The following is a 26102-nucleotide window of genomic DNA, read 5'->3' as shown; positions in this document are numbered from 1 at the left end:
CTCTCTCACACTCACTCTCTCACACACACTCACTCACACACACGTGCTCTCACTCACATGCTCTCTCCCACTCACACGCTCTCTCCCACGCACACGCTCTCTCTCGCACACGCTCTGTCGCACACGCTCTCTGTCGCACCCGCTCTCTGTCGCACCCGCTCTCTGTCGCACACGCTCTCTGTCGCACACGCTCCCTCTCGCGCACGCTCCCTCTCGCGCACGCTCCCTCTCGCGCACGCTCCCTCTCGCGCACGCTCCCTCTCGCGCACGTTCCCTCTCGCACACGCTCCCTCTCGCACACGCTCCCTCTCGCACACGCTCTCTCTCTCACTCACGCTCTCTCTCTCACTCACGCTCTCTCTCTCACTCACGCTCTCTCTCTCACTCACGATCTCTCTCTCACTCACGATCTCTCTCTCACTCACGCACTCATTCTCTCTGACTCACACTCACACCCACACATGCTCTCGCTCTCACTCTCTCACACGCTCTCTCTCACAATCACTCTCTCCCACCCTCACTCTCACACTCACTCTCTCTCTCTCTCACACTCTCTCTCTCACTCTTTCTCTCTCTCTCACTCACTCACCCACTCTCTCTCACTCTCCCACTCACTCTCTCTCTCTCTCACACACACACACACTCTCTCTCACACACTCTCTCTCTCACTCACGCACTCCTCTCACTCATGCACTCACTCTCTCTCTCACTCAGGCACTCACTCTCTCTCACTCAGGCACTCACTCTCTTTCACGCACGCAGTCACTCTCTCTCACTCTACACTCACTCTCTCTCACTCATGCACTCACTCTCACTCATGCACTCACTCTCTCTCTCACTCATGCACTCACTCTCTCTTACTCACACGCTCACTCTCTCTCACTCAGGCATTCACACTCTCTCACTCAGGCACTCACTCTCCCTCACACACGCTCTCTCTCACACACGCTCTCTCACACACGCTCTCTCTCACACACGCTCTCTCTCACACACGCTCTCTCTCACACACGCTCTCTCTCACACACGCTCTCTCTCACACACACTCTCCCTCACACACGCTCTCTCTCACACGCTCTCTCTCACACACGCTCTCTCTCACACACGCTCTCTCTCACACACGCTCTCTCTCTCACACACACTCTCTCTCACACACGCTCTCTCTCTCACACGCTCTCTCTCTCACACGCTCTCTCTCACACACGCTCTCTCTCACACACGCTCTCTCTCACACGCTCTCTCTCACACACGCTCTCTCTCACACACGCTCTCTCTCACACACGCTCTCTCTCACACACGCTCTCTCTCACACACGCTCTCTCTCACACACGCTCTCTCTCACACACACTCTCACACATACTCTTTCTCACACATTCTTTCACACTCACTCCCCCTCACACTCACTCTCTCACACTCACTCTCTCACACTCACTCTCTCACACTCACTCTCTCACACACACTCACTCACACTCACTCTCACACTCACTCTCTCACACACACTCACTCACACACACTCTCTCACACACGTGCTCTCACTCACACGCTCTCTCCCATGCACACGCTCTCTCTCGCACACGCTCTCTCTCGCACACGCTCTCTCTCGCACACGCTCTCTCTCGCACACACTCTGTCGCACACGCTCTCTGTCGCACACGCTCTCTGTCGCGCACGCTGTCTGTCGCGCACGCTCCCTCTCGCACACGCTCCCTCTCGCACACGCTCCCTCTCGCACATGCTCTCTCTCGCACATGCTCTCTCTCGCACATGCTCTCTCTCGCACACGCTCTCTCTCGCACACGCTCTCTCTCGCACACGCTCTCTCTCTCACTCACGATCTCTCTCTCACTCACGATCTCTCTCTCACTCACGATCTCTCTCTCACTCACGATCTCTCTCTCACTCACGATCCCTCTCTCACTCACGATCTCTCTCTCACTCATGCACTCATTCTCTCTGACTCACACTCACACCCACACATGCTCTCGCTCTCACTCTCTCACACGCTCTCTCTCACAATCACTCTCTCCCACCCTCACTCTCACACTCTCTCTCTCTCACGCTCTCTCTCTCTCTCACTCACACACCCACTCTCTCTCACTCACACACTCACTCTCACTCATGCACTCTCTCTCTCTCACTCACGCACTCACTCGCACTCATGCACTCTCTCTCTCTCACTCACGCACTCACTCTCTCTCACTCTCCCACTCACTCTCTCTCTCTCTCTCTCACACACACTCTCTCTCACACTCTCTCTCTCTCTCTCACTCACGCACTCCTCTCACTCATGCACTCACTCTCTCTCTCACTCAGGCACTCACTCTCTTTCACGCACGCAGTCACTCTCTCTCACTCACACACTCACTCTCTCTCACTCACTCTCACTCATGCACTCACTCTCTCTCTCACTCATGCACTCACTCTCTCTTACTCACACGCTCACTCTCACTCAGGCATTCACACTCTCTCACTCAGGCACTCACTCTCTCTCACACACGCTCTCTCTCATACACGCTCTCTCTCACACACGCTCTCTTTCACACACACTCTCTTTCACACGCTCTCACTCACACACGCTCTCTCTCACACATGCTCTCTCACACACGCTCTCTCACACACGCTCTCTCTCACACACGCTCTCTCTCACACACGCTCTCTCTCACACACGCTCTCTCTCACACACGCTCTCTCTCACACACGCTCTCTCTCACACACGCTCTCTCTCACACACGCTCTCTCTCACACACGCTCTCTCTCACACGCTCTCTCTCTCACACGCTCTCTCTCTCACACGCTCTCTCTCTCACACGCTCTCTCTCTCACACGCTCTCTCTCACACGCTCTCTCTCACACACGCTCTCTCTCACACACGCTCTCTCTCACACACGCTCTCTCACACACACGCTCTCTCTCACACACACTCTCTCTCACACATACTCTTTCTCACACATTCTCTCACACTCACTCCCCTCACACTCACTCTTTCACACTCACTCTCTCACACTCACTCTCTCACACTCACTCTCACACTCACTCTCTCACACTCACTCTATCACACTCACTCTATCACACTCACTCTCTCACGCTCACTCTCACGCTCACTCTCTCACACACACTCACTCACACACGTGCTCTCACTCACATGCTCTCTCCCACTCACACGTTCTCTCCCACTCACACGTTCTCTCTCACTCACACGCTCTCTGTCGCACACGCTCTCTGTCGCACACGCTCTCTGTCGCACACGCTCTCTGTCGCACACGCTCTCTGTCGCACACGCTCTCTGTTGCACACGCTCCCTCTCGCGCACGCTCCCTCTCGCGCACGCTCCCTCTCGCGCACGCTCCCTCTCGCGCACGCTCCCTCTCGCGCCGCTCCCTCTCACGCACGCTCCCTCTCGCGCACGCTCCCTCTCGCGCACGCTCCCTCTCGCACACGCTCCCTCTCGCACACGCTCCCTCTCGCACACGCTCTTTCTCGCACACGCTCTCTCTCGCACACGCTCCCTCTCGCACACGCTCCCTCTCGCACACGCTCCCTCTCTCACACGATCCCTCTCGCACACGCTCCCTCTCTCACACTCTCCCTCTCGCACACGCTCTCTCTCGCACGTGCTCTCTCTCGCACGTGCTCTCTCTCGCACGTGCTCTCTCTCGCACGTGCTCTCTCTTGCACGTGCTCTCTCTTGCACCTGCTCTCTCTTGCACCTGCTCTCTCTTGCACCTGCTCTCTCTTGCACCTGCTCTCTCTTGCACGTGCTCTCTCTTGCACGTGCTCTCTCTTGCACGTGCTCTCTCTTGCACGTGCTCTCTCTTGCACGTGCTCTCTCTTGCACGTGCTCTCTCTTGCACGTGCTCTCTTCTTGCACGTGCTCTCTCTCGCACGTGCTCTCTCTCGCACGTGCTCTCTCTCGCACGTGCTCTCTCTCGCACGTGCTCTCTCTCGCACGTGCTCTCTCTCGCACGTGCTCTCTCTCGCACGTGCTCTCTCTCGCACGTGCTCTCTCTCGCACGTGCTCTCTCTCGCACGTGCTCTCTCTCGCACGTGCTCTCTCTCGCACGTGCTCTCTCTCGCACGTGCTCTCTCTCGCACGTGCTCTCTCTCGCACGTGCTCTCTCTCGCACGTGCTCTCTCTCGCACGTGCTCTCTCTCGCACGCGCTCTCTCTCGCACGCGCTCTCTCTCGCACGCGCTCTCTCTCGCACGCGCTCTCTCTCGCACGCGCTCTCTCTCGCACACGCTCTCTCTCGCACACGCTCTCTCTCGCACACGCTCTCTCTCGCACACGCTCTCTCTCGCACACGCTCTCTCTCGCACACGCTCTCTCTCGCACACGCTCTCTCTCGCACACGCTCTCTCTCGCACACGCTCTCTCTCGCACACGCTCTCTCTCGCACACGCTCTCTCTCGCACACGCTCTCTCTCGCACACGCTCTCTCTCGCACACGCTCTCTCTCGCACACGCTCTCTCTCGCACACGCTCTCTCTCGCACACGCTCTCTCTCGCACACGCTCTCTCTCGCACACGCTCTCTCTCGCACACGCTCTCTCTCGCACACGCTCTCTCTCGCACACGCTCTCTCTCGCACACGCTCTCTCTCGCACACGCTCTCTCTCGCACACGCTCTCTCTCGCACACGCTCTCTCTCGCACACGCTCTCTCTCGCACACGCTCTCTCTCGCACACGCTCTCTCTCGCACACGCTCTCTCTCGCACACGCTCTCTCTCGCACACGCTCTCTCTCGCACACGCTCTCTCTCGCACACGCTCTCTCTCGCACACGCTCTCTCTCGCACACGCTCTCTCTCGCACACGCTCTCTCTCGCACACGCTCTCTCTCTCACTCACAATCTCTCTCTCACTCACAATCTCTCTCTCACTCACAATCTCTCTCTCACTCACAATCTCTCTCTCACTCACAATCTCTCTCTCACTCACAATCTCTCTCTCACTCACAATCTCTCTCTCACTCACAATCTCTCTCTCACTCACGCACTCATTCTCTCTGACTCACACTCACACACGCTCTCACTCACACTCTCTCACACGCTCTCTCTCACAATCACTCTCTCCCACCCTCACTCTCACACTCACTCTCTCTCTCACACTCTCTCTCTCTCTCTCTCACTCACACACCCACTCACTCTCACTCATGCACTCTCTCTCTCTTGCTCACACACTCACTCTCTCTCACTCTCCCACTCACTCTCTCTCTCTCACACACACACACTCTCTCTCACACACTCTCTCTCTCTCACTCACGCACTCCTCTCACTCATGCACTCACTCTCTCTCTCACTCAGGCACTCACTCTCTCTCACTCAGGCACTCACTCTCTCACGCACGCAGTCACTCTCTCTCACTCACACACTCACTCTCACTCACTCACACACTCACTCTCACTCACGCACTCACTCTCACTCATGCACTCACTCTCTCTCACTCAAGCACTCACTCTCTCTTACTCACGCTCACTCTCTCTCACTCAGGCACTCACACTCTCTCACTCAGGCACTCACTCTCTCTCACTCACACACTCTCTCTCTCACTCACGCACTCACTCTCTCTCACTCACACTCACACCCACACATGCTCTCGCTCTCACTCTCACACTCTCTCTCTCACATTCACTCTCTCCCACTCTCACTCTCTCTCACACTCACACTCTCTATCGCTCTCACACACACACTCTCTCGCTCTCACACACACACACTCTCTCTCTCACACACTCTCTCACACACTCTCTCTCACACTCTCTCTCTCACTAACTCTCACTCATTCACTCACTCACACACTCATTCTCTCTCACTCAGGCACTCACTCTCTCTCACTCACACACTCACTCTCTCTCACTCAGGCACTCACTCTCTCTCACTCACACACTCACTCTCTCTCACTCACACACACTCTCTCTCACACATTCTCTCACATTCACTCTCTGTCACTCACACACACTCTCTCTCACACGCTCACTCTCTCACTGACACACTCTCTGTCTCTCTCTCTCACTCACACACTCTCTCTCACACTCACTCTCTCACATTCACTCTCTTTCACTCACACACTTACTCTCACTCACTCACTCACTCACTCACACACTCTCTCTCACTCACACCCACTCACACACACACTCACACACTCACTCTCACGTACTCACTCTCTCTCACTCACACTCACTCTCACGTACTCACTCTCTCTCACTCACGCACTCACTTTCTCTCACTCACACACTCAATCACTCAGTCTCTCTCACACACACGCACTCTCTCTCACTCTCTCTCTCTCACACTGTCTCTCACACTCACTCTCTCTCACACTCACTCTCTCTCACACTCACTCTCTCTCACACTCACTCTCTCTCACACTCACTTTCTCTCACACTCACTCTCTCACACACACTCATTCTCTCTCATGCACTCACTCTCTCACTCACTCACTCTCTCACTCACTCTCTCTCACACACTCACTCTCATTCATGCACTCACTCTCTCTCACACACTCTCTCTCACTCACGCACTCACTCTCTCTCTCACTCATGCACTCACTCTCTTTCACTCACGCACTCACTCTCTCTCTCTCTCACTCACACTCACTCACTCACTCACTCACTCACTCACTCACTCACTCACTCACTCACTCACTCACTCACTCACTCACACTCACTCACTCACTCTCACTCACTCACACACTCACTCACACACTCATTCTCTCTCACTCAGGCACTCACTCACTCTCTCTCACTCACTCACTCTCTCACTCACACACTCACTCTCTCTCACTCACACACACTCACTCACTCACACTCACTCTCACGTACTCACTCTCTCTCACTCACACTCTCACGTACTCCCTCTCACTCACGCACTCACTTTCTCTCACTCACACACTCAATCACTCAGTCTCTCTCTCTCACTCACACATGCACTCTCTCTCACTCTCTCTCTCACACTGTCTCTCACACTCACTCTCTCTCACACTCACTTTCTCTCACACTCACTCTCTCACACACACTCATTCTCTCTCATGCACTCACTCTCTCACTCACTCACTCACTCTCTCTCACACACTCACTCTCTCATTCACGCACTCACTCACTCTCACACACTCTCTCTCACTCACGCACTCACTCTCTCTCTCACTCATGCACTCACTCTCTTTCACTCACGCACTCACTCTCTCTCACACTCACTCTATCTCACACTCACTCCCTCTTACTCTCACTCCCTCTCACTCCCTCTCACGCTCACTCCCTCTCACGCTCACTCCCTCTCACGCTCACTCCCTCTCACGCTCACTCCCTCTCACGTTCACTCCCTCTCACGCTCACTCCCTCTCACGCTCACTCCCTCTCACGCTCACTCCCTCTCACGCTCACTCCCTCTCACGCTCACTCCCTCTCACGCTCACTCCCTCTCACGTTCACTCCCTCTCACGCTCACTCCCTCTCACGCTCACTCCCTCTCACGCTCACTCCCTCTCACGCTCACTCCCTCTCACGCTCACTCCCTCTCACGCTCACTCCCTCTCACGCTCACTCCCTCTCACGCTCACTCCCTCTCACGCTCACTCCCTCTCACGCTCACTCCCTCTCACGCTCACTCCCTCTCACGCTCACTCCCTTTCACGCTCACTCCCTCTCACGCTCACTCCCTCTCACGCTCACTCCCTCTCACGCTCACTCCCTCTCACGCTCACTCCCTCTCACGCTCACTCCCTCTCACGCTCACTCCCTCTCACGCTCACTCCCTCTCACGCTCACTCCCTCTCACACTCACTCCCTCTCACACTCACTCCCTCTCACACTCACTCCCTCTCTCTCACACACTCACTCTCTCACTCACGCACTCATTCTCTCTCTCACGCACTCACTCTCTCTCTCACGCACTCACTCTCTTTCACTCACACACTCACTCTCTCTCACACTCACTCTCTCTCACACTCACTCTCTCTCACACTCACTCTCTCTCACACTCACTCTCTCTCACACTCACTCTCTCACACTCACTCTTCTCACACTCACTCTTCTCACACTCACTCTTCTCACACTCACTCTTCTCACACTCACTCCCTCTCACACTCACTCCCTCTCACACTCACTCCTCTCACACTCACTCCTCTCACACTCACTCCTCTCACACTCACTCTCTCCCACACATTCACTCTCTCTCACACTCTCTCTCACACACGCACTCTCTCTCACACACGCACTCTCTCTCAGACACACTCTCTCTCTCATACTCTCTCCCGCACTCTCTCGCACTCTCTTTCTCTCACGTTCTCACATAGATTAAGCATTGTTTTACTAAATTCTATTACTTTACTTAATAACCGACTTGTTTTCTTGCATTGAAAATTGTCCATAAACACATACTGAGTTCTTGCACTGGACACTGTAACGGATGGGCTAAATAAAGATTAAACTTCCTCCTGCGTTACTCCATCAACCGTCCCAGAATCTCAGTGATACAGTCAGGGCTGAGATCTCAGTGACCTATGGACAGCCCTGGGTCAAACACATCACCCCCGCCCCCCCCCCGAAAGTAAATGTTTCTGAGTCAAAAAGCGCTGAGACGGTGAAGAAATGCTGATTGAGGAGCTGGAGAGGGTTCAGTGTGCAGACCAGACTGAGGGTTCAGTGTGCAGACCAGACTGAGGGTTCAGTGTGCAGACCAGACTGAGGGTTCAGTGTGCAGACCAGACTGAGGGTTCAGTGTGCAGACCAGACTGAGGGTTCAGTGTGCAGACCAGACTGAGGGTTCAGTGTGCAGACCAGACTGAGGGTTCAGTGTGCAGACCAGAATGAGGGTTCAGTGTGCAGACCAGACTGAGGGTTCAGTGTGCAGACCAGACTGAGGGTTCAGTGTGCAGACCAGACTGAGGGTTCAGTGTGCAGACCAGACTGAGGGTTCAGTGTGCAGACCAGACTGAGGGTTCAGTGTGCAGACCAGACTGAGGGTTCAGTGTGCAGACCAGACTGAGGGTTCAGTGTGCAGACCAGACTGAGGGTTCAGTGTGCAGACCAGACTGAGGGTTCAGTGTGCAGACCAGGCTGAGGGTTCAGTGTGCAGACCAGACTGAGGGTTCAGTGTGCAGACCAGACTGAGGGTTCAGTGTGCAGACCAGACTGAGGGTTCAGTGTGCAGACCAGGCTGAGGGTTCAGTGTGCAGACCAGGCTGAGGGTTCAGTGTGCAGACCAGACTGAGGGTTCAGTGTGCAGACCAGGCTGTGTCAAATTAGAAACTCTGCAGCTGTGTTTATTTTCAAAGTGTCTGAATCAGCCAATTCCTGTTCTGGCCAAAAAATCATTAACCCTTTCAGGAATTCGCTTGCAGGGAGGGGGAGATTTTGAGGTGAAAAGTCAGGGTCCAGAGTTCAGGCTATGGATGGGGTGAAAGGTCACTTATCTACCTGAATGGTGAGGTCAGAGTAGTTCCTGGCACTGAACCCCCACTCCCCCTTCCCCTGGGCTGCGCCCGTGGCTCCCCCTGGGCTGCGCCCGTGGCTCCCCCTGGGCTACGCCCGTGGCTCCCCCTGGGCTACGCCCGTGGCTCCCCCTGGGCTACGCCCGTGGCTCCCCCTGGGCTACGCCCGTGGCTCCCCCTGGGCTACGCCCGTGGCTCCCCCTGGGCTACGCCCGTGGCTCCCCCTGGGCTACGCCCGTGGCTCCCCCTGGGCTACGCCCGTGGCTCCCCCTGGGCTACGCCCGTGGCTCCCCCTGGGCTACGCCCGTGGCTCCCCCTGGGCTACGCCCGTGGCTCCCCCTGGGCTACGCCCGTGGCTCCCCCTGGGCTACGCCCGTGGCTCCCCCTGGGCTACGCCCGTGGCTCCCCCTGGGCTACGCCCGTGGCTCCCCCTGGGCTACGCCCGTGGCTCCCCCTGGGCTACGCCCGTGGCTCCCCCTGGGCTACGCCGTGGCTCCCCCTGGGCTACGCCCGTGGCTCCCCCTGGGCTACGCCCGTGGCTCCCCCTGGGCTACGCCCGTGGCTCCCCCTGGGCGACGCCCGTGGCTCCCCCTGGGCGACGCCCGTGGCTCCCCCTGTGCGACGCCCGTGGCTCCCCCTGGGCTATGCCCATGGTTAATGCATCTTATTTTATTGCAGGTATGAAGATGACAGTTTACTGCACAGCAAATGTAGACTCAGTGTGTGAAGGCTGTGGGTCTAACCAATACACCGAACACTGGAACAGACTGAAGAAATGCATAGCATGTGTTGCCCCCTGTGACAAAGGTACATCATTCAAATCTGTTCCGTCTCTGAGCGACAGCAGTGGACCTTTCCTTGGCCTTAGTGCGCTTGGCTGGGGACTGAGTCCGTGGACCTGGACTTGGATCAGGCTTAGCGATGCCCACACGGTCGAATACCCTGCTGCTGCCATTGACTGGTTTTCCAGTGAAAAATTATCACTTGCTATAGTCATAGAGGCCTTTTGGCCCATCGTGTCTGTGTCCTGGAGCTGGATCCAACCAGAGCCAACATCTTTAGGGAAGGAGGGGTACGTGGGGGTAGAATGACTGGGATATTAAAAATAACACGCTGTCTCCCTCACCCCTACCCACCCCTGCCTCTATTCCTATCCGTCACTTTCAGGGTAAATCCCCACCATTGACAGCGTTCCCACAACAAGGCTCATCAGAACACAGCTTGACCTCTGACCATATCCTGATAACATGGAGTCTTTGAGAGGGGGATCCTGGAACAGGGGGGAGGGGGTCAGTGAGGGGCAGCAGAGTCTGTGTGCTCACAGCCTGGGAGAGCAACTGAAACAGGAACCCCAGGAACTGCAGCAGGAATGGGGAGGATCTGTGTCAGTGTGATCAGAGCGTCACTGCGGGATGTGTCACACGATGGAGCTGAGAGAATGGGTGGAATAGGACTTCACTCGCCCAGAGACCTCTGTAACAGACGGGAGGTGTTGGTTCATGTAACCCCTTTTGCATATTTACAAAATTTCCAATCTGTCAACCAGGGAATTCAAGACTCACAACCCATCAACCCCCATCCTGTAAATCCCTGACCTCTGAACCCCCAACCCCATCAAACCCTATCCCACAAACTAATGACCCCTGAATGCCCCCCATTCTGGTCAATCTGTGAACCCACTCCTTGGAACAGAACATAGGATCATAGGAACTAGGAGCAGAAGGAGGCAATTCAGCCCTTCGAGCCTGCTCCGCCATTCAATCAGATCATGGCTGATCTCTCCCTGGTCTCAAATCCACCTCCTCACCTGTTCCCCATATTCCCTTATCCCATTTTCATTAGAAATATATCTATCTCCTTCTTGAAACCAATTAGTGATTCAGACTCCACCGTGCTATGGGGCAGCGAGTTCCATAAATTCACCACCCTCTGCGAGAAGTTGTTCCTCCTCACCTCAGTTTTAAATCTACCGCCTCTCAACCTATACCTGGGACCTCTTGTTCTAGATTGCCCCACAAGGGGAAACATTTGGTCTACATTTACTTTATCAATCACTTTTAGTATTTTATATACCTCAATCAGATTCCCTCTCATCCTTCTAAACTCCAGCGAGTATAAGCCCAAACTGTTTAATCTCTCCTCATACGTCAACCCTTTAGTCCTGGCCTTGAGCTGTTGTAGCAGACTGTCGCTATACATCACTGAGCTCCTGTAGTGTGTTACCAAGGAGACAGGATAGCCAATGGTCTGAAGCTGGGTGTCACATGGCTGGTATGACCCTCGGGGTTTGGTTCTGTCAGGTTCCTTGGTTGGTTGCTCAGGTTGTGCGCACGCTGATCCCAGCTCCACATTTTAATTCTCTCCCTTTATTACAGACCAAGAAATGATTTTGAACTGCACTGTGTCCACCAAGAGGATTTGCCAGTGCCATGAGGGCCTGCACTGCATTGATTCTACAAAGGACACCTGTAACCACTGCCGGAGAAACACCGCGTGCCAGGAGGGTCAGGGGGTCATTGAGCAAGGTGAGATGGTGTCCACTCTACAGCTCTGCCTGTTGGTGATGATTACCGTGGCTTTGCCGGGATTTTAGGGAAATTGTCAGGATTTGCTGTGGCGGAATGTTGTCACAAATATAATTTTGTGTTTGTGAATCGCAGGAACTAAACAAAGTGATGTAAAATGTGCACCGTGTGCTGCTGGAACATTCTCCAATACCGTCTCTTCCACTGAGCCCTGCCACCCACACACTGAGTAAGTGCTCCTCGTGTTAGGGAAATAACTTCAATAATACAAAAATCACAGACACCTGGGGATGGAATTCTCTTAATCCCAGGGACAGAGTGACAAAATCAAACATTTCCACAGACAGACTGGAGTAAAGCTCCCTCTACACTGTTCCATCAAACACTCCCAGGGCAGGTACAGCACGGGGTTACATACAGAATAAAGCTCTCTCTACGCTGTGCCCCCATCAAACACTCCCAGGACAGTACAGCACAGGGTTAGATATAGAGTAAAGCTCTCTCTACACTGTCCCCATCAACATAGAACATAGAACAGTACAGCACAGAACAGGCCCTTTGGCCCACGATGTTGTGCCGAGCTTTATCTGAAACCAAGACCAAGCTATCCCACTCCCTATCATCCTGGTGTGCTCCATGTGCCTATCCAATAACTGCTTAAATGTTCCTAAAGTGTCTGACTCCACTATCACTGCAGGCAGTCCATTCCACACCCCAACCACTCTCTGCGTAAAGAACCTACCTCTGATATCCTTCTGATATCTCCCTCCATGAACCCTATAGTTATGCCCCCTTTAATAGCTCCATCCACCCGAGGAAATAGTCTTTGAATGTTCACTCTATCTATCCCCTTCATCATTTTATAAACCTCTATTAAGTCTCCCCTCAGCCTCCTCCACTCCAGAGAGAACAGCCCTAGCTCCCTCAACCTTTCCTCATAAGACCTACCCTCCAAACCAGGCAGCATCCTGGTAAATCTCCTCTGCACTCTTTCCAGCGCTTCCACATCCTTCTTCTAATGAGGTGACCAGAACTGCACACAATATTCTAAATGTGGTCTCACCAAGGTCCTGTACAGTTGCAGCATAACCCCACGGCTCTTAAACTCCAACCCCCTGTTAATAAAAGCTAACACACTATAGGCCTTCTTCACAGCTCTATCCACTTGAGTGGTAACCTTTAGAGATCTGTGGATATGGACCCCAAGATCTCTCTGTTCCTCCACAGTCTTCAGAACCCTACCTTTGACCCTGTAATCCACATTTAAATTAGTCCTACCAAAATGAATCACCTCACATTTATCAGGGTTAAACTCCATTTGCCATTTTTCAGCCCAGCTTTGCATCCTATCTATGTCTCTTTGCAGCCTACAACAGCCTTCCACCACATCCACTACTCCACCAATCTTGATGTCATCAGCAAATTTACTGATCCACCCTTCAGCCCCCTCCTCTAAGTCATTAATAAAAATCATAAAGAGCAGAGGACCAAGCACTGATCCCTGTGGCACTCCGCTAGCAACCTCCCTCCAGTCCGAAAATTTTCCATCCACCACCACCCTCTGTCTTCGATCAGATAGCCAGTTACCTATCCAATCGGCCAACTTTCCCTCTATCCCACACCTCCTTACTTTCATCATAAGCCGACCATGGGGGACCTTATCAAACGCCTTACTAAAATCCATGTATATGACATCAACTGCCCTACCTTCATCAACACACTTAGTTACCTCCTCAAAAAATTCAATCAAATTTGTGAGGCACGACTTGCCCTTCACTAATCCGTGCTGACTATCCCGGATTAATCCGCATCTTTCTAAATGGTCGTAAATCCCATTCCTAAGGACCTTTTCCATCAATTTACCAACCACCGAAGTAAGACTAACTGGTCTATAATTACCAGGGTCATTTCTATTCCCTTTCTTAAACAGAGGAACAGCATTCGCCACTCTCCAGTCCTCTGGCACCATCACCGTGGACAGTGAGGACCCAAAGATCAAAGCCAAAGGCTCTGCAATCTCATCCCTTGCCTCCCAAAGAATCCTAAGATATATTTCATCAGGCCCAGGGGACTTATCGACCTTCAGTTTATTCAAAACTGCCAGGACATCCTCCCTCCGAACAACTATATCAAACACTGTAAAAAGTCTCACAACACCAGGTTAAAGTCCAACAGGTTTATTTGGTAGCAAAAGCCACTAGCTTTTGGAGCGCTGCTCCTTTGTCAGGTAAGTGGGTCCCACTTACCAGGGTCCCAGGTAAGTCCCACTTACCTGATGAAGGAGCAGACTTCATACTGTGTTTACCCCAGGTCAATACCGGCACCTCCACATCATGACTCCCATCAAACACTCCCAGGACAGGTGCAGCACAGGGTTAGATATAGAGTAAAGCTCCCTCTACACTGTCCCCATCAAACACTCTCAGGACAGGTGCAGCACGGGGTTAGATACAGAGTACAACTCCCTCTACACTGTCCCCATCAAACACTCTCAGGACAGGTACAGCACGGGGTTAGATACAGAGCAGATCCCTCCACACTGTCCCCATCAAACACTCCCAGGACAGGTACAGAATGGGGGTTAGATACAAAGTAAAGCTCCCTCTCCCTCTTTTTGATGAGGGAAAACATCATGGCTGTACAGAGAGGAAATATTTCTGAGTGTTCGCCCACTCAGTCTACATGGGTAGAATTGAGAAATAAGGAGGGGGGAGATCACTTTGATAGGATTGTGACCTATCAAAGTGATCGATAGGCCCCCAAATAGTCAGTGGGAAATTGAAGAGCAAATATGTAAGGAGATTACAGATAGCTCCAAGAAAAATAGGGTGGTAATAGTAGGAGACTTTAACTTTCCCAACATTGACTGGGACAGCCATAGCATTAGGGGCTTGGAGGGAGAGAAATTTGTTGAGTGTATTCAGGAGGAATTTCTCATTCAGTATGTGGATGGCCCGAGTAGAAAAAGGGCAAAACTTGACCTCCTCTTGGGAAATAAGGATGGGCAGGTGACAGAAGTGCTAGTGAGGAATCACTTTGGGACCAGTGATCATAATTCCATTAGTTTAAAGATAGCTGTGGAGAATGATAGAATGGAGAATCTGGCCCAAAAGTGAAAATGTTTAATTTGGGGCAAGGCCAATTTTAATGGTATTAGACAGGAACTTTTAAAGGTTGATTGGGGGAGTCTGTTGGCAAGCAAAGGGATGTCTGGTAAGTGGGAGACTTTCAAAAAGTGTGTTAACCAGGGTTCAGGGTGAGCACATTCCTTTTAGAGTGAAGGGCAAGGCTGGTAGAAGTAGGGGAACCCTGGATGACTCAGGATATTGAGGCCCTGGTCAAGAAGAAGAAGGTGGCATATGACATGTATAGGCAGCTGGGATCAAGTGGATTCCTTGAAGAGTATAGAGGGTGTAGGAGTAGAGTTAAGAGAGAAATCAGGAGGGCAAAAGGGGACAAGAGCTTCTACAATTACATAAAGGGCAAAAGAGTAACTAGGGAGAGAGTAGGGCCTCTTAAGGATCAACAACGTCATCTATGTGCAGATCCACAAGAGATGGGTGAGATCCTAAATGAATTTTTCTCATCAGTATTTACTGTGGAGAAAGGCATGGATGTTGGAGAACTTGGGGAAATAAATAGTGATGTCTTGAGGAGTGTACATATTACAGAGAAGGAGGGGCTGGAAATCCTGAGGGTGGTTTTTCCAACTGGAGGCCTGTGACCAGCGATGTGCCTCAAGAATCAGTAGGTCCACTGTTATTTGTCATTTATATTACTGATTCAGATGAGAATTTAGGAGGCATGGTTAGTAAGTTGCAGATGACACCAAGATTGATGACATAGTGGACAGTGAAGAAGGTTATCTAGGATTGCAATGGGATTTTGATCAATTGGGCCAGTGGACTGATGAATGGCAGATGGAGTTTAATTTAGATCAATGTGAGGTGATGCGTTTTGGTAGATCGAACCAGGGCAGGACTTACTCAGTTAATGGTGGGGCACTGGGGAAAGTTATAGAACAAAGAGGTCTAGGGGTACAGGTGGATTCAGTGGTGAAGAAGGCATTCGGCATGCTTGGTTTCATTGGTCAGAACATTGAATACAGGAGTTGGGACATCTTGTTGAAGTTATACAAGACATTGGTAAGGCCACACTTGGAATACTGTGTACAGTTCTGGTCACCCTATTATAGAAAGGATATTATTAAACTAGAAAGTGCAGAAAAGATTTACTAGGATGCTACTGGGACTCGATGGTTTAAGTTGTAAGGAGAGGATGGATAGACTGGGACTTTTTCCCCTGGAGCGTAGGAGGCTTAGAGGTGATCTTATAGAGGTCTATAAAATAAAGAGAGGTATAGATAAGGCGGATAGTCAATATCTTTTCCCAAAGATAGGGGAGTCTAAAATTAGACGGCATAGGTTTAAGGTGAGAGGGGAGAGATACAAAAGGGTCCAGAGGGGCAATTTTTTCACACACAGGGTGGTGAGTGTCTGGAACAAGCTGCCAGAGGTAGTAGTACAGGCAGGTACAATTTTGTCTTTTAAGAAGCATTTAGACAGTTACATGGGTAAGCTGGGTATAGAAGGATATGGACCAAATTCGGGCATTTGGGAATGGCTTAGGATAAAAACTGGGCGGCATGGACAAGTTGGGCCAAAGTGTTTGTTTTCATGCTGTAAACCTCTATGACTCTATGATTCTGCACTATCCCCATCAAGCACTCCCAGGACAGTGCAGCACGGGTTAGATAGAGTGGAAAACTGAGATAATTTTTCAGTACCCTATGCTGAGAGTGTGGCTCCTATAGCCAAAGGACTGAGCCCCTTGTGCCCAACAGCTAGATTTCTGCCTGTTGCACAATCTGCTTTGTGTCTTTATTGGGCTGAGTGGGACTGAGTCTGGGAGTAGCTGATGCTGGTCTGAGATCAATGGTATCCTGGTGCAGCCTGACCTCTGACCATTGCTTCACTGTCTGTCGGTGTGGGTCAGCGCACTGAAGAGGTCAGTGAGGGTTTCTGTGTCAGTCACTTGCTGAGGCTTCACATGAGGGAGTCAGGATGTTTAATCCAGTGGTTTCTTCACAGTTGTGCACTGTTGTGGAGGAAGACTCTACAAAATGGGACCAGCACCAGGGATGCGATTTGCAGCAAAGAATTAACACTGCACCCTCCTGTGAGAGAGACATCTTCAACACCTAGACCCAGCTCTCCTGCTTTGACACAGGTACCAGCTCCATATTCACTTCATTGACAGAAAGAATTGGCAGCACATATTGTGGAATGGTTCCTTAAGAGTGAAGCAGTATCAGGAATACACTCTGTCTGCCTCCTGGCTTCTTCAGCCGCCACTCACTTGGTGTTGCTTGGGGTGTGTGTACAAGCAGTTTCTCACTCCTCTGTTTACATCCTTGCCCAGGTCACACATACGACTAAGACGGAACCAGGGAATGTCATCGCTCGCAGCATCACACAGATACCAGATGACACAGCACCCAGCAGAAACCCCTCTCCCGAAGGCTCTCAGATTATTTTTTGGATAACAGGTAAGTTTCGGAATTCTCTTAGTTTTCCTCGAATCTGTGCAGTTTATTCTCCGCCGTGGAGGGCGCTCTCTCCATCCCGAGGCTGCCTGAGGCGGCAGGACCACAATGGTCACTTTGCATCGTGAAGGATCTGGACTCAGCTGATACCTCAGCCCCCCGCACTCCACCCCACCACGCTCCCCACCCCACCTCCCATCACCCCACCACGCTCCCCACCCCACCTCCCATCACCCCACCACGCTCCCCACCCCACCTCCCATCACCCCACCTCGCTCCCCACCCCACCTCCCATCACCCCACCTCGCTCCCCACCCCACCTCCCATCACCCCACCACGCTCCCCACCCCACCTCCCATCACCCCACCACGCTCCCCACCCCACCTCCCATCACCCCACCTCGCTCCCCACCCCACCTCCCATCACCCCACCTCGCTCCCCACCCCACCTCCCATCACCCCACCTCGCTCCCCACCCCCCTCACCTGCAGCTCTGCGTGGTCCTTGCTGCAACGAGTGATTTGTTTTCTGTTTTTTCAGTGGTTTGTGTACCTTCCATCGTTGTAATCATTCTGGCCTTTGTGACTCTGATGTGTGTGCGTCACAATATTCGAGGTGAGATTGACTATCAGACTTTCTTTCATTCTCGGTTATTCTGTAAATAAACCAACCAAATACCCTCCATTAAATTCCAGTCTGTAACTCACTAACTGGTATCTGTTATTCTGTGTATAAAACACCCAAACTCCTTAATTAAAGCAGCACGGTGACACAGTGGTTAACATCGCTGCCTCACAGCGCCAGGGACCCAGGTTCAATTCCCAGCTTGAGTCACTGTCTGTGCGGAGTTTGCACGTTCTCCCCGTGTCTGCGTGGGTTTCCTCCGGGTGTCCTGGTTTCCTTCCACAGTCCGAAAGAGGTGCTGGTTAGGTGCATTGGCCATGCTTAATTCTCCCTCAGTGTTATCCGAACAGGCGCTGGAGTGTGGTGACTCGGGGATTTTCACAGTAACTTCATTGCAGTGTTAATGTAAGCCTACTTGTGACACCGATAAATAAACTTCAACTTTAAACTTTAAAAAAGTTATATTCCAGTCTGTAACTCACTAACTGGTATCTGTGATTCTGTGCATAAAATACCCCAAACTCCTCAATTTAATTCCAGTCTGGAACTCCCATTGTTGACCTGAAACCAGCTGTTGGAATCACTGTAGCTTTCTGCCCTCTGGTGGCTGTCTATGGATCTGCATGTTTGTGCAGGTGTTTCTGAAGCTGGTGTTCAACAGAGTGACGCTCAGCTCTCTGCTTTCTCCCAGTGCCTCAATCAGTGATTATTTTCCTGGTGGTGTACAGTGGATTCAAGAGCTGCAGCTGTCTGAGAATGGAGAATAATGTGTTGGCATTCCCCTATCCTCCCCCTCACACCAGGACTGACCTGATCCTGTCTCCAAGAGTCCCTGGGGTCCTGATCAACCAGCCAGCATTCATTTACTTCCTTATTCTTTCTGTTTTGCCAGCAGGGAAGAAGTCGGAGCTCTGGGATCAGAATGCCAACGTGGTAAGGATTAAAATTCCACTCTTGTTCCAGCAAAGCTGGGCTGTGTGACCGGCGCACTCCCGCACTCTGCTATGCAGTCTGAGAGTCACCGTGTCTATGTGTGCACTCACTGTCTCAACATTAGCTCACAGGGTCAGGACTCATCGGGTCAGAGCTTTGCTGACCCACGCCTGCCTACGAGTGGGAACTTACCAGAATCTCACTTCAGTCCCTGAGCCACACTGAGGCGGGGACGATAAGGACAGCCTAAAAATTAACAAATGGTCAAAGTGGACAGGAAGTGACCCATCTTTTATGTGTCATTATTTCCTCCTCTGTGTTAACTGGTGTTCAGTTAACAGGCCGAGTTCCGTTTGTTTGTGGGGGTTTGTTGGCGGGGGGGGGGAAGGGAGGTGGTGTTTGTGGTGATGGTTTGTAAAGAACCTGTTGATTTTTTTTTGACCTTTTGTGATTTTCTTTTTGTTGTGAATTATTTTCTCCGCCAGCCAAAAAAGATGGACGATCCGGTGGAGACAGTTCGTTTAATTAGTGTACCCGAAAGCGCACTGGAGGCTGTGAGCTCCCAGAATGGGGTGTGTGAACAGAATAATGGTGTAACAGGATCTCAGGCAGAGTGTCCCTGCTCACCATCCCGGTCCAACAGCAGTGGCTCAGGAGGTGTCAGGCAAAAGCCAGGCCCAGGGTTCAGCTCGAAAGAGGAGGAGCAGACCCAGACCCACGTTGCTCTCACCCATTTGAACAATTACTCCAGGATAGATTCCCAGGAGGACCAGGGCTACATCAGCAGGGAATCCCGGCCAAGCTCAGGTAAGGAAATTCCAGATTCACCGGCTTCACGTTCCAAAGGGCTAGACCTCAGGGGTCAGTTCCAACCAGGAATTCAGATGCACTTCTGTTAGCCTCAGGGCTCTGGCCCCAGGCTGGTCAAGACTGGGCCTAATATTTAACAGCACCTTAGAGAGTTAAAGGTGAGAGTATTCAATGGGCCTCAGCAAATGCTGTGTTCTGTTCCCAAACACTCACCCAGCAGACACAACCGAACCACTAGCTGTGGGAGAGGTTTCACCAAGGTTTCTTGTCATTACCTGTATCCCCTGTCAGCGTGACTGAGTATGTATCACAATGAGTGTTGTGTATATGTACGTTAGGGTGGCACGGTGGCACAGTGGTTAGCACTGCTGCCTCCCAGCGCCAGGAGCCCAGGTTCAATTCCGGCCTCAGGTGACTGTGTGGAGTTTACACATTCTTCCCTGTGTCTGCGTGGGTTTCCTCCGGGTGCTCCGGTTTCCTCCCACAGTCCAAAGATCTGCAAGTTAGGTGGATTGGCCATGCTAAATTGTCCCTCAGTGTCCCAAGATGTGTAGGTTAGAGGGATTAGCGGGGCAAATACGTGGGGTTACGGGGTAAGGTGGGGTATGGACCAAGATAAGATGCTCTGTCAGAGAGTTGGTGCAGACCTGATGGGCCAAATGGCCTCCTTCTGCACTCTCGGGATTCTATATATGAGTAAGTGGGTGGATATGAGGGAGACCAGAGCCTTAAAACTCTTATTCCAGACAGTCAGCACTTGGGTGCATTGGCTCCAGTGAGAAGCGAGATTCTCTGGTCAGGCGGTTGGAGGGAGGAATGACGTTGAGTGTAACTGGTTGCTATGTTTATACAGGAGCCCCGTCACCTGTGATGGAATTCAATGGGAACCCGACAGTGAGCGTTACGATAAATACTGGCAAGTGTTACGTCAACTGCTGCCATCGCCAGGGTGGTGGGGCTCCCGGCCCAGTCTCTGCTGAGGAGGATTTCCCTACTCCAGAGGAAGAAGGAACTGAAGTGGATGAAGGGTTTCCCATCCAAGAGGAACAGCAGGCCTCTGAGCCGGAGAAATGGAAAGAGGCTGGTGTTTCAGTGGAGGCAGAGAGTGAATGTCACTGGCGACAGTATAACTCGGTGCCCCATCAGGAGGATGGGGAGGAGTTGCAGCTTCCAGTCCAGGACACCTCTGGGAACATTTACTGATCGAGAAGTGGAGGCCACAAGGAGATGTCCTTGTGTCGAAGACAGCTTTGTGTCCCTGAGGGTCCGTCACAGCCGCTTGCTCACCACTTATTGATCCCTGATTTATAACATGTTAAGCTGAACAAGACACAGGGTTGTGATGTGTTGGAGCATTTTCAAACTGTCCTGTGAAACAAGCTGAAAGTTCATTCGCCACCCACTGTGACTGTGAACCCAGCGGCTGTGAGCAGAGAATCAGGCCCCAGAACCACAGCCCGAGCTTTGTCTACCTCAAGATCAGCCTGACCCGGGGCCCGAGCCTGACCCGGGGCCCGAGCCTGACCCGGGGCCCGAGCCTGACCCGGGGCCCGAGCCTGACCCGGGGCCCGAGCCTGACCCGGGGCCCGAGCCTGACCCGGGGCCCGAGCCTGACCCGGGGCCCGAGCCTGACCCGGGGCCCGAGCCTGACCCGGGGCCCGAGCCTGACCCGGGGCCCGAGCCTGACCCGGGGCCCGAGTCTGACCCGGGGCCCGAGTCTGACCCGGGGCTCGAGCCTGACTGGGGCTGGGTGATCCTGGGTTGACCTTAAAGTAACCATAGAAAAGTTACAACTCGGAAGGAGGCCATTCAGCCCATCTTGTCCATGCCAGACTGAGAAGACCAGGTGCCCTTTCTAATCCCACCTTCCTGCACCTGACCCATAGCCTTGTAGCTTACAGCACCTAAGGTGCAGATCTAACTACTACTTAAAAGAGTTTCAGGTCTCTGCCTCCTCCACCAACTCGGACAGCGAATTCTAGACACCCACCACTCACTGGTTTTCCACTGATTTATCCTCTCGCAGCACTGTCCGGTCCACCTCAGTCAAGTCCCTTCTCATTCCTGCAAAATTTGCCTTCCCCCAGTTCAAAACTTTTATTCCTGCTTTATCTCTGTCCTTCTCCATGGTAATGCTAAATTGAACTGCATCGCGATCACTGTCCCCAATATGGTTGCCAACTATCACTTCACCCGCTTGCCCAAGACTCGGTCTAGAATTGCATCTCCTCTCGTTGGCTTTGTCACTAGTTGGTGGAAAAGAATTTCTGGGACATACTGCATGAATTTTTCTCCCTATTGTGGCTGAAGTTTCTATAACGAGGGATGTTGAACTGCCAGTCTTGCCCTTCCTGACGCCAGGTATTGGTTCTAGCCATGGCATCCTGCTGTCATGTGTCTAGCTGTGCCGAATGGCAGCTTTAATGATTCCGATAAAACAATCCAAAGATTGTTCATGACGCTGGCAGGAGGCAACAGGCATTCCAGTGAGAAGCTCTGTCTACGTGGAGAGGACAAGACTCAGTCCAGCCTGTCCCACACAATTGTCATAAGAACATAAGAAATAGGAGCAGGAGTAGGCCATCTAGCCCCTCGAGCCTGCCCCGCCATTCAATAAGATCATGGCTGATCTGAAGTGGATCAGTTCCACTTACCCGCCTGATCCCCATAACCTCTAATTCCCTTACCGATCAGGAATCCATCTATCCGTGATTTAAACATATTCAACGAGGTATCCTCCACCACTTCAGTGGGCAGAGAATTCCAGAGATTCACCACCCTCTGAGAGAAGAAGTTCCTCCTCAACTCTGTCCTAAACTGACCCCCCTTTATTTTGAGGCTGTGCCCTCTAGTTCTAGCTTCCTTTCTAAGTGGAAAGAATCTCTCCACCTCTACCCTATCCAGCCCCTTCATTATCTTATAGGTCTCTATAAGATCCCCCCTCAGCCTTCTAAATTCCAACGAATACAAACCCAATCTGCTCAGTCTCTCCTCATAATCAACACCCCTCATCTCTGGTATCAACCTGGTGAACCTTCTCTGCACTCCCTCCAAGGCAATATATCTTTCCGCAAATAAGGGGACCAATACTGCACACAGTATTCCAGCTGCGGCCTTACCAATGCCCTGTACAGATGCAGCAAGACATCTCTGCTTTTATATTCTATCCCCCTTGCGATATAGGCCAACATCCCATTTGCCTTCTTGATCACCTGTTGCACCTGCAGACTGGGTTTTTGCGTCTCATGCACAAGGACCCCCAGGTCCCTCTGCACAGCAGCATGTTGTAATTTTTTTCCATTTAGATAATAATCCAATTTGCTATTATTTCCTCCCTAGTGAATAACCTCACATTTGTCATAAGTCATGTCTGGCTTAACAGTAACGCCAATTTGCAGGAAAATGCTGGGGAATTTCGCTCTGACCTACACCCTAAGTGGTCAAAACTAGTCCAGGAAATTACTCTATCTCAAGCTCTGAATTCCCTGAAGTACCTCCCTCCCGTGCAAGATAATATCTGTCTGAACCAAGAGCAGACTCAAACTCTTGCTTGAAGGGATTCACTCAGCGGCCTGTTTGGGAAGTCCACTCTTCCCTGCGGGAAGAATCACTCCCCGGCCGTGTCCCTGTCTCCTCCTCAACCATTTATTGATAAAAAGAGTCAGTTTGAACACAAATGTTTCCATTTACCGTCTTGGAAACTTCAGTCAGATCACCCTTAAGTCTTCATTTTTCTAAAAGAGTTCCAGCTTTTAGTCTAACTTAATAATTCCGTCCAGTCCCAGAAGGACCCTGCTCTATGATATGTTGAGTATGGAACTGAACCCTGTCCTGAGACATTCTAGGATATTTCTCTCTGATAACAATCACATCCCATCAGACTGCGTCCTGAGAGTTCTCACATTGGCATTGTGTAATACACTGGACTGCAAACAGCTCTTGTGAATATGAATATAAATTAAATCCAGACTAAGACATTTTTTAATATCTTCCAAGTTCAGCGAGTTGAATAAAATCAAATCATCCTTTCGCTCTCCATTTTTCTTTTCCAACATGGCCCTTTCCCTCTTCTATTTCTCTCTGCAGCTCTCGCCTCTTCATCCCTTCCCCCACTGTTCCACCCCTTTCCCCTCTCTCTTTTTATTCCTTTTAAAGCCTTCATCACCTTGCTTTGCTCCATTTCTCCCTTCCTTTCCTTTCTTCCACACTCCCTCTCTCTCTTCCTCTCCATCTGTATAAATATTTAATGTAGTCTATTTTTATAAGTTTTGTAATGAAATGGAAACATAGGGAATGTATGGAGGGGATTGAGGTTTGTGATTGATGTGATTCTGTTTGAATGATTTATCCTTGTTTTTATACAGCCATTGATAATAAATATTTTTATAGTGTTTGTGCATTTTAAATAAAGCAAAAGTGGGAGAGAGATGTCAAAATATATCTCCTTTCGTCTGTCCAGTTTGAGGATGTTTATCTGAGGCCCTTCAACATGTTGTACTGGGTTTGGTTAAAACACCCATATTACTATGAAGATGTGACCCACCCTAAATCTCCTCACTGCTTATTCCCTATCGCTGCTGAAGATTCTGCTGGCTAAATGGACTGCTGCACGAAATTGAGCTGGTATCGAAAGACGTTTTCACTCGTACTCGAGTAATTCCCTCACTTCCCTCACAGACTCATTGTATGTGAATCCTGACCCTTTGTCCGTGTTGCTAAGGCACAGCAGGTCGATGATGAGGAGGAGGGAGCACTCCAGAAGGAATGGTGTGGGAGTGGGAAGAGAAACTGTGGAGGATCCTTTGAGGGTGATCAGATAGAAATGAGGCTATGAGCAGGATAACACAGGAGAAGCCTCGGAGGAAGAGGATGTGATAAATCATGTCAGAGGCTGCGGACAGTTTCAGGAACTGGAATTTACAATGTCCAGTTAGAGAGGATATTATCTGTGACTTGCGACTTCGGTGGAGCTGATTGGAAGAGTTCAAGCATAGAGTTCCCGGAAAGATGGATATGAATTTGAGAGGTGACGGGATATCGGGGGGGGGGGGGGGGGGGGAGGGGGTGGGGGGGGAGTTTGCCGGAAAATAGAATCAGGGGTTTTTCTTCTGAGAGGAGGGATAGCCGATTTGAAGGAAAGGTGGGAGTACTTGAGGGGAAAGAAGGATTAACAATGTGAGAGCCAGGAAGGGAAGATGGATGGTCGGCAGTTTTTTGGAAATAGGGCCCAGGGAACAGGGGGTGGGTTTCTTAGGCAAGATGAATTTTGGTAGGGCAAGAGGGTGTGGGAATCCTTGGGGACAGTGTGGGCTAGCGGAAGATGGAAGAGGCAGCTGGCCTCAATCTTAGTGACCTGCAAGTCCATGAGCTCTACATACTTCTTGGAGGTGAGGGTCAAGGAGGCAGAAAAGGGGTTTCAGAGAGGCCAGGGTTATAGAATCCCGACAGTACAGAACAGGCCATTCAACCCATCGAGCCTGCACCAACTCTCTGATGGAGAATCGTACCCAAACCCATCCCCGTAACCCTGCATATTTACCATGGCTAATCCATCTAACCTATACATCTTTGAACACTAAGGGGTAATTTAGCATGGCCAGTCCACCTAACCCACACATCTTTGGACTGCTGAAGTTGCACAAGACATTGGTAAGGCCACACTTGGAATACTATGTACAGTTCTGGTACCCAGAGGAAACCCATGCAGACATGGGAAGTACTTGTAGACTCCACGCAGACAATGACCTTAGGTTGGAATTGAACCCGGGCCTCTGGCGTTGAGAGGCAGCAGTGCTAACCACTGTGCTATCCTTGCATTCCAGAATGCTCCTGAAATAGTGAAGAGTTATAGTCGAGCATTTGCGGTGATTCAGCCGGATTTGATTGTCACCAACTAAACCAGTGCCATGAACAGTCAAGTCTACATCACTCGGATTTGAGGCAGTGAAGGCACTTGATTCCCAGCCTAGGACTGAACTCTTTGGCAGTATTGAGGGAAGGTGTGATACTGGAGGTGCTGTGTTCTGTTAAGACACTAAACTTAGACTATCTTCTTGTTCAAATGGATATAAAAGGTCCCATGACAATATTTAGAGAGCAGGTGAGTTCACCTCTGTGCCCTGACCAATATTCCTCCCTCAACCAACCACACCACAAACATATTGCTGTTTGTGGGATCTTGCTATATGTAAATTGGCTATGGTGTTTGCTACATTATAACAGTGAATACATTTAAAGACTGAGTGG

The 26102-nt window shown here is 51.3% G+C and overlaps 1 protein-coding gene across 2 annotated transcripts in view; it reads left to right on the top strand.

The window, feature by feature from the left end:
• The window catches only part of LOC144509893 (uncharacterized), a 44712-nt gene extending 20465 nt beyond the window's left edge, over positions 1 to 24247 (top strand). Inside the window, exons 3-11 of one of the 2 annotated variants that reach the window (XM_078238850.1) lie at positions 10099 to 10227; positions 11796 to 11945; positions 12081 to 12174; positions 17036 to 17174; positions 17367 to 17493; positions 18030 to 18104; positions 19009 to 19046; positions 19532 to 19853; positions 20710 to 24247. In XM_078238850.1, coding sequence (XP_078094976.1) covers positions 10099 to 10227; positions 11796 to 11945; positions 12081 to 12174; positions 17036 to 17174; positions 17367 to 17493; positions 18030 to 18104; positions 19009 to 19046; positions 19532 to 19853; positions 20710 to 21059 — 1424 coding nt within the window. In that variant the 3' untranslated portion in view covers positions 21060 to 24247. Of the gene's footprint in view, positions 1 to 10098; positions 10228 to 11795; positions 11946 to 12080; positions 12175 to 17035; positions 17175 to 17366; positions 17494 to 18029; positions 18105 to 19005; positions 19047 to 19531; positions 19854 to 20709 lie in introns of both variants that reach the window. The other variant, XM_078238848.1, reaches the window with a different exon arrangement.
• Positions 24248 to 26102: the final 1855 nt, after the last annotated feature.

Source organism: Mustelus asterias, chromosome 22 (assembly GCF_964213995.1).
Source record: "Mustelus asterias chromosome 22, sMusAst1.hap1.1, whole genome shotgun sequence".
Taxonomy (NCBI): domain Eukaryota; kingdom Metazoa; phylum Chordata; class Chondrichthyes; order Carcharhiniformes; family Triakidae; genus Mustelus; species Mustelus asterias.
The sequence above is the reverse complement of the archived record's forward strand: the minus strand, read 5'-3'. Positions and strand labels throughout refer to the sequence as shown.